General features: G+C 48.3%; 1 protein-coding gene across 9 annotated transcripts in view; it reads left to right on the forward strand.

The window, feature by feature from the left end:
• Banp (BTG3 associated nuclear protein) overlaps positions 1-9,174 on the forward strand; it is a 72,637-nt gene that overhangs the window by 15,167 nt on the left and 48,296 nt on the right. For all 9 annotated transcript variants that reach the window (XM_013354941.2, XM_013354956.2, XM_013354946.2 and 6 more), the window contains 2 exons: positions 6,569-6,709; positions 8,970-9,061. In XM_013354941.2, coding sequence (XP_013210395.1) covers positions 6,640-6,709; positions 8,970-9,061 — 162 coding nt within the window. In that variant the 5' untranslated portion in view covers positions 6,569-6,639. The remainder of the gene's footprint in view (positions 1-6,568; positions 6,710-8,969; positions 9,062-9,174) is intronic.

The following is a 9,174-nucleotide window of genomic DNA, read 5'->3' on the forward strand; positions in this document are numbered from 1 at the left end:
TTTTTTTTTTTTTTTTTTTTTTTTTTTTTTGAGACAGGGTTTCTCTCTAGCTCTGGCTGTTCTGCAACTCACTATATATACCAGACTGGCCTTGAACTTGGAGATTCACTTGTCTCTGCCTCTCAAGTGCTAGTATTAAAGGTGTGTACCATAACTGCCCAGTGAGACAGGCTTTTAGTCCAGTGGACTTTGAACTTACTCTTCCATCTCAAATTCCTCAAAATAGCTTTTAAAAATTTCTGTACCAATACTTGTAGTTTTCTCTTATGGAGGCTGGACATACTTGAAAATTTAAAAATATGTTTGTAGTTAAATATTCAGTCACCATGCTTCATTGCTGGCTGTGACAGTCAGTTCATCACTCATATATAGTTTTTATGGAAATGTGATAATGTTAGTTTCTGTGGTGCTGACGTGATCGTATGTAGTAAAGAAGCACAGCATGGCATTTCCACACAGTGCACTGTCTGCACTGGCCAGCTCAGGGTAGATGGGGTTCTCAGTGGCAATGTTGGTGTCGTATGGCATCTGTGGCTGGCATGCACACTGTGCCTTCCATTGGGCCCATCTTAGCCATATATACTGGATGCCAGCATGGAGCAGGCTTTGTGCAGGCTCCTCAGATGCTCCACTGGGGCTCATCTTTCAGCAGAGGCAGGTGCAGCAAAGCAGGTATTTGTAAGCCAGAGGAAAGTGCTCATCACAAGGCAGGGCGGGGGACTGGAAAGGTGGGTGCTAGTGTCCTTCAGGTATGAGGAGCCTGTGAGAATGTGGGAAAGGGGGAAGGGGCCACTGGCTGGAAGAGCCTAGATCTTATGAGCTGGGGGAAGAGGCGGGGTGACTGAGTAGGTCCAGGAAGAGCTCCCAACAGGAATGTGCTGGTGGATAGCCATCTGCTGAGGGAACAGAAGCTGTCCTCATGCCTTTGCAACGTCTTAAGGAAATCTCGTCTGTTTGATGTGGCCCTTGAACTGCTGTTAAGAGCTCTGGAGCAGAAGAAGGTGGAGAACCCCGGGGAACTGCACGAGTCCAGGTGTTAGGCGATGAAAAGCTGGAACCAGAGTCTGTAGAAGGGCATGGAAGAACCACCCAGGCATGAGGCTTTGGCCCAAGCTGATGGGTACCATTGGCCACTGCTGACAGTTGAGATGGTGGGAAGGACTGTGATCGGTGCCTGGAGCTCATGTCCAAGGAGATAGATGTCCAGCAGCTGTGCTGACCTATAGTGAGGTTAGGGCTGGGGAGTGCTGCAGTGCCAGCTGGGCGGGTGCAGCTTCTGGCCCAGTAGCAGGCCTGCAGGGCAGGGCCCACTGAGCAGAGAGGGCACTGCCCTGGGCATCCTGGCAGGGAGTTGACAGGGAGCAGACTGAGATGGAAGAACAGTGGCCCAAGGGAATAGTCTTGCAGGAAGCCCGGGAAGGGTATTGTGTGTCCTGTAGAGAGCCCTGTGGGAGAGAGAGAAGCCTCAGAGCTGGACCAGCCTGGTGGGAAGGAGAAGTGTGAAACTCAGAGGAGAGCGGCTCAGAAGCAGTGCCCGGAGGGAGAATAGTGACTTCACTGAGTGCCCTAGGGCATTGGGCACCCTGGAGGGAGCCCTGGGAGTGGAGGAAGTGTGACATAATCCAGGAACAAGGTTCAGGGAGGAGCGCTGAGGAGTCAGGGGAGGAGGGTGGGGACAGGGATTGTAAAGTAGTGGTCTGAGTGAGATGGATCGAAGAAGACTTTACTAGATTATTAGATCAGTGGCTTCGGTCTCTGGGTTCAAAACCCAGCATTGGGGAAGAAATGTTCAACTGCAAACCCTGTACTGCTGCGCACCTCTCGTAGGCACAGGAGGACACACATATGCAGTTCTGTGGGAGGGACGGCTGTCCTCTTACCCGCTGACCTCTCCACTGCTGCTCCTTTCTTGGTGTGTTGGGGGGGCACGATCAAATCATTCTTCTATGTTAACACATGGCTGGGCCACCCCTCATCTTCCTGCACCCCTGCTGAGAGCCTGGGTTGTGCCTTTGGTGGACTGCCTTTTTCCACGTGCACCCTGGGAGCTCCAAGACTCTAACTGGTAATTGCATTCCGAGTCTTTATTGAACATTAGTCTTAGTCCAGCTGTTTTATTACATTAGGACTGGATTCTCCCCAGGCCTTCTGAGAAATGGCAAAGTTAATTTGCCAAAATGGTAAATGCACGTACCTCTCTCTGTTCCAGTTTTCTTGGGCTTCTTGCCCTAGTTTTTTCTATTGAAACCTTCACTGCTAGCAGAATTTTAAATGTTTTTATCCTGGCAACAGAAGCATTTGGGTAAACATCTAGGGGAGCAGTGGTGTCCTCATTTGGTGGAGGTCAGGGTTTGGGGGTTTTATGGCCACTTCAGAGTGTTTTCTTAGACCACGTGCAGAGCTTTTCAAAAGCGGGAAGATGCTGGGGTTTGCTGGGGTTGGGCATTGGAAAGCCACTTTCATTGGCTCCTTAGGAGAGGCAGGCGCTGCTCATGGAATCTGTGGTAGCCTGCAGGGCCAGAGTAGGCAGCTTTAGGCCAGACAGCTCTTTTTTTTTTTTTTTTTTTGGTTCCTGTCCTGGAACTAGCTCTTGTAGACCAGGCTGGTCTCGAACTCACAGAGACCGCCTGCCTCTGCCTCCCGAGTGCTGGGAGGGATTAAAGGCGTGAGCCACCACCGCCCGGCTCCAGACGGTTATCTTAAAAGGCTGTCCATAGCAGGTGGCCTCGGATGGGGCAGATCCACATATGTGAGGAACTGGCTCTTTCCTTTGCTCTTCATGAGTTTCTGTTGTTTGGGCCTGGAGAAGGCCAAGGCTGTAGGCCAGTTCTCTCTTGAGGGTTTGTTCCCAGAGGTTTTTGTACCTGTGTCTCTTTGGGTAGGCTTCTAGGACTGTCCAATATTTTGACATTGTGACAGACATTGTCATCTATGAAGTTCATGCACAGAAGCCACACAATCAAGTAAACCTCCCCCAAACAAAACTTTTAATGATTTTGTATGGGGCAGCATTTATTGTTCTTCTGGGGTGGATGCGGCTTATGGGCCATGGGTTGGAGAGGCCTTGTAGCTGCACTTGATGTAGGTGAAGCTGGAAAGGTGAGTCTGTCTGGTGACCATCTGCCCGGAGATACTGAGGCAGGGATTCTGGTGATTCTAGTATCTGCACAGCTTTGAGAATTCCAGATTTGCCTGTCTAAATTTTCCTGGAAAAGGGTCTGTATTGCATTTCCAGCTCTTTGGATTTGCTAGACCCTGGACTGTTTTCAGTCTAGTGCTGAATTTGGTTGGGCGGCTTTAGTAAGGTGAAGATTGCTGCCTCTGCCCAGAGCTGATGCTTGTCGATTAGGAAGCAAGAAGACAGGATTTGTGTGTGGTGTGAGGGACATTATCTCTCAGCATTCGCTGCTCTGTGCTTCCAGTTCGACCTAGGTCTGTCTTTCCTCACTAGGGGACAGTACTTAGACTGAGGGTGAAGACAGCAGAATGGACCAGAGTTGGGATGGTGGATGGCGATGTCCCGGTGTCACCCTGACCCTGTCACTGTGTGCATCTGCTGGAAGGGAAAGGAGAAATAGTGTGTTCCTTTCCTCCCACGCGTCTCAGGCCATCGAGCCTCTAGAGTCTGCGTGTCCTGTGCATTTTTATCTCGTCTCCTTTCTCCTCTCCTGCTCTGTCTGCTCCCAGAGCAATGCTTGGAGCCACTCCTTGCACAGTACGTGGTGCACCACTGCTCAGCTGTTCTGCTGCTGCTAAAAACACCACCTTGCCTTCTATTATGGTTCTTTTTTTGAGTGAATCTTCACACAATATGTGTAAATGCTGGAAGGAGGTCATTCCAAGGCCCTGGCAAGCGGTTTGGGGCTCAGTACCTTGTCAGCTTTGCGTGTTTCCAGTTACCCAGCAGGTGGAGCACCACCTGTCCATGTTTTGGCTTTTTCTTGGGACTGATTGATTCCTTATACTCAGTTTCATAGGTTTCCTGACCTTTCCTATTACTGTGAAAAAAAGAATTAGCCTATGTTTAGCAAGTAATTTTTCCTAGTTTCAATTTTCCTTTAAAGAACCCTTTTGATTAAATAAAATGCAAACAAAATCGCGTGTTAGGGTGTGGTGACGCGTGCTTGTGTTTGTGTCTCTCACACGCCTCACCGTGGCACGACCAGACTTGTGTCTTAGTGGTTGGCTTGTATTGCCCTTTCCTTAATTTTGTCTACTTTTTTTTTAAACAAAGGAATTGTGTCTTCTTTTTAGATTTATTTATTTATTATGTATACAGTGTTCTGTCTGCATGTATACCTGCATACCAGAAGAGGGTACCAGATTTCATTAAAGATGGTTGTGAGCCACCATGTGGTTTCTGGGAATTGAACTCAGGTCCTCTGGAAGAGCAGCCAGTGCTCTTAACCTCTGAGCCATCTTTTCAGCCCCCCTGCTTTTGTTTTTTGAGACAGGGTTTCTCTGTAAAATAGTCCTGGCACTCACTGTGTAGACCAGGCTGGCCTCAAACTTAGAGATCTGCCTGCCTCCTGCCTCTGCCTCCCAAATGCTGAGAGTAAATATGTGTACTACCACTGCCTGACCAGTTTTGTCAGCTTTTAAAGTCTGCTTGAATTTCCTGCAGAAATTTCCCATTACTGTGGTGATGAGATATGACCTCTGTGATAGAGGAAAGCACTTTTTGGGGGGTATCATCTATTTCATTTCTTGCAAGGTGAGACTCTGGCACCCTCTTTCCCAAAGTATTGGTGACAAAAGCAGCTCATGCATTTCAAGGGTCTGTTCACCCCACTGTAACTGTTACACTTGGTGACTGTCAGCTTTTTTGTGTTTGTTCAGAGTAGCTCCTTCAAGTGTCCATGTGCCCTGTAGATTGAGCCTAGAAGTGTTTGTGGTGTCTTCACTAGCAGTCTGATGACAGCCTTCTTCAGATGGGAGCCCCGTGGTTTTCACAGTGTCTTACATGTGCTCTGGCAAGTCCAAGCCCACCTTGTGTGCCTCTTGCCTGAAATCTGTAATTACCCCTTTCTTCAAGGAGGCAGGTTTCCTCCTGTTGAGGACTGGACCTTCAGCACCACAGTCAGGCTCCAGGGACACACACTGCTGCAGGGCCCTCTGCCACCTCTGCCCTTTGACTGGACAGGGCACAGTGAACCACCATATACCGACATTCACGATTGCCCTTCCTGCTCAGATTAACATAGACATAAACGGGACCACTCTCAGGCCCCTGTGTCAGCTTCTCCACTCTCAGGAGTGTTCAGCAGTGTTGGAGGGCTGTGGCTAGTCAGTAGTGTTTTGTCTGTATGTATGCCTGTCTGTAATGTACATGCAGTACCATGAGAGGCCAGAAGTGGGCATCAGATCCCCTAGAATTGAAGTGAAGGATGGTTGTGAGTTGCTATATGGGTACTGGAGCTGGACCCGGAATTCTCTGGAAGAGCAGTACCTTTAACTGCTCAGCCATCTCTCCAGTCCCTCCTGTAGTATCTGAAATATTTTGATCCATTTTCTTTTTCCTGGTTTAATTGAATTCTCTTTGTGTTGTAAGTTCTTTTCCCTCTAGGTATCTGGCATACCCTTTCAGTAAGCGATATCAGCCGCCCCTAGCCCCACTTTCACTTTCAGGAGCCCCCCCTTCTGTCCTGGCTTTGGAACCCAGGGCCTTGTGCTTGTTATTGCTTACCTGCACCCAGCCCTAGGAGGCTCTTGGGTCCCGGTTCTGAGGTCCCACTCCATGGCCCTGACTTGCTCCTTTTGTTTCCCAGATCACTCTTCCTCACCTGTCTTCTGTAGTGTGGGCTTGAACATTCCCTTTAATCTTTTCTACTCTCTTGGTGTTCCTGGTTGTTTTCCCGTTGCTTTTGTTATGATTCTACCTGTTGTATTTGTTTGCTTTTGAGTTCTGTCTATTTTGGTCTCTCTAACTATTTATTTGCAACTGTTTATTTAGATCTGGGTTGATGGACCTGGTCTCACTTTCATGTTGGAGCCTAAGGTCTCTGGTGGCTTAATCAAAACATCATAGCAGTTGGAAAAAAGTCACAGATGGATCTGCTAGGGGAAGTTCTTGGGGGGCGGGGTGTCTAGAGGGCTATGCAGCTATGACACTGGTTGGTTCTCTAGGCTGTGATAATCACTGAGGAAACTGAGGCATGATGGTAGTGATTGACAGAGTGCTCCTGTAGGCAGCTGGGGCCCATGGAGATGCTAGGCTTGATGTGAGGGCTCCAAACCTGCTTAGGACAGGAGGCTTGAGGAGGGAGTGGGGATGTGAGGCTTTCAGCTGGGGATAGCCCATCCCATTTCTCTCTCTCTCTCTCTCTCTCTCTCTCTCTCTCTCTCTCTCCCTCTCTCTCTCTCTCTCTCTCTCCCTCCCTCCCTCCCTCTCTTTCATTTTAAAGGAGAAAAGCAGCTAGTTATTTATTTATCTGAGCATTTCTGAGTGCTCAGAAAACAAGTAGAGCCCTGTAGTGAAGCACTGCAGACTTCTAAGACTCCTTGTCCACACAGGGCTAGTGGTCTATTCCACACCATGACTGTTAATCTTCCCTTGTGGTTCTTGCAGGTGACAGAAAGCCCAAACCCTGTGACCTCTGGATTCTCGCTTACTGGTGTGCCCCTTTTCTCGTGTTCTGGATGATGTCAGAACAGGACCTGGCGGATGTGGTTCAGATTGCAGTGGAAGACCTGAGTCCTGACCACCCAGGTAGAGCTGTGAGACAGCAGATAAACTGCTCTCTCGTGTCACCTCAGGATCAAAAGCCTCTGCTGGACCTTGTTCCTGCAGTAGAGCAGACTCACAGTGGATGTAAGCAGTGCTGCATGAATGCATGTGTGTGGGTACACTTGTGCGCGCACACACACAGCACCTGCTTACTTTTCTAGCTGGCCCCCAGGTTTGTTTCCAGCAGTACAGCTACTCATGCCCAGCATGAGTACCGTTGTGTACTTGTTACCTGTTCCATGATGCCTTCTGATGCTGCTGCCATGTGTGGGACCTGTGGCTCTTACTTCACCCCACCTCCTATGTGTAGCTCGCTGCTGCAGTGGACCCTGCAGACTTACACTGGAGGGCTGGTAACCACGGTTCTTCAGTGACTGGCATTCTCCTCACAGGCTTGCGCTAGTTTATTGACCACCCAGATGCTGTGTGATGTGCTTAGCGCTGCTTCTCTTCTCTGTGAACTCTGCTAGGGAAGATCCTGCACATGTATCTGGGCAAATATTTTTTTGCAGGGCCAGTTCCCTGAGTAGAGCTGCTGTGTGCATGTAACATTTTGGTAAGACACTATTTTCCAGAAAAGTCCTGGTACCTAATCCCTATACTGACTGCTTGAAAACAGACGCCCTGACTTCTGCTGAGACCAGCCATTTTCTTTTTCTTTTCTTTTTTTTTTTTATATTTATTTATTATACAATAAAGGAAGGCAAGAAGAGGGCACCCGACCTCATTATAGATGGTTGTGAGCCACCATGTGGTTGCTGGGAATTGAACTCAGGACCTTTGGAATAGCAGGCAATGCTCTTAACCACTGAGCCATCTCTCCAGCCCCGACCAGCCATTTTTTAATGATCGTAAATGCATAACTTGGAAACCTTAGCCGAGTGTCTATTTTAAGGAGACTCTACAGAAGTGATAATCTGAATTTAAGACTTCTGGGGAGCATCATCTGTGAGAAACCTTTGCCTGTACTGTTTTAGAGTAGCAGACTCATTGCTCATATACACATGTGATATATGCACACGTGTGCGCGTCGCTCTCTCACACAGATCTGTAGATGGCAGGACCTTGTCGTCTCTGAGGTGAGTGAGCGCACAGAGGCTGGAGAAGTGCACATGCAGGCAGTGTCCCCTGTTGTAGGCAAGGAGATGGGAGAAAACTGAACTAGTGAATGAAAACATTCATGGCATAAAGGTCAGTAACAAATGCTGACTACAGAATTCCACAATTATGAATTAGTAGATCTTTGAAGGTGACCCGTGTCAGGCCAGAGTACATGAGTTCTTTTCTCATGTTAGACGGCTTATGACCACCTGAAACTTCAACTCCAATGACTGATACCCTTTTCTGGCTTTTGAGGGCACCCACACACATGTGGCATACATTCTCATAGATGTATGTACATAAGTAGAAATAAGTCTTAAAATGACTGCTAGCTGGGCGGTGGTGGCACACGCCTTTAATCCAGCATTTTTGAGGAGGACAGAGGCAGGCGGAGCTCTAGGAGTTGGAGGCCAGCCTGATCTACAAAGGACAGCCAGAGATACACAGAGAAACCCTGTCTTGAAAAGCAAAAATGAATGTGTGTGTGTGTATTGAGAGAGAGACAGAGAGCGATGGAAAGAGATGATTGCTCCTGAGTAGAGAAAAGGACTAGATGCTGAGGTCAACAGAGTGCAGTTTGCAGAGATAAGGTCACGGAGGGTGCTGCTGCTCTGTGACTCTGGCACTCTGTGACCTTGTTTTGTACTTAGTTTTAGATGAGATTAGAAAGTTGGGATGGTACTGCAGAGCCTGGAATTGGGGTTACCTTGCTCATCTGAAAGCAGCAGGAGCTGCTGGTGGGCAGCCCTTGAGCGGCTGCAGCTTCCACATAACTCAGCGTGTTTGCTGTGCTAGTTTGGGGGTATATATGACACGCAGAGAGAGTTGTGACTGTCAGTACATATGTGCCTCTCAGCCCCATGTTGGGAGTGGGCCCAGGACCAAAGGCTAGGTGAGGGTGCTTTTGACCGCAGACACACTGAATAAATGTCACGAATGGAGTTTAGTGTGGTTTTGCCTCTGGCGAGCATTGACTGGGTGCTCTGATGTTTTTGTGGGGTGAGAGAGGCCCCTTTTCTTCCTGGCTGAGAATTTTAACAAAGTGATTGAGGTGCCAGCCCTGTGCTTGGCTGTAGTTGTAAAGAGCCCTGAGGATCTTGCCGTGTTCATGTCAGTTGCTGTCTCTGTGGTTGTATTTCAGTTGTTTTGGAAAATCATGTCGTGACAGATGATGATGAACCTGCTTTGAAGCGCCAGCGACTTGAGATCAATTGCCAGGATCCCTCTATAAAGGTACCGTGTGGTCCTGTGTGCAGTGTCAAGTTTCTCTTTCTTTCTTTCTTTCTTTCTTTCTTTCTTTCTTTCTTTCTTTCTTTCTTTCTCTCTCTCTCTCTCTCTCTCTCTCT

Source organism: Microtus ochrogaster, chromosome 4 (genome assembly GCF_000317375.1).
Source record: "Microtus ochrogaster isolate Prairie Vole_2 chromosome 4, MicOch1.0, whole genome shotgun sequence".
NCBI lineage: Eukaryota > Metazoa > Chordata > Mammalia > Rodentia > Cricetidae > Microtus > Microtus ochrogaster.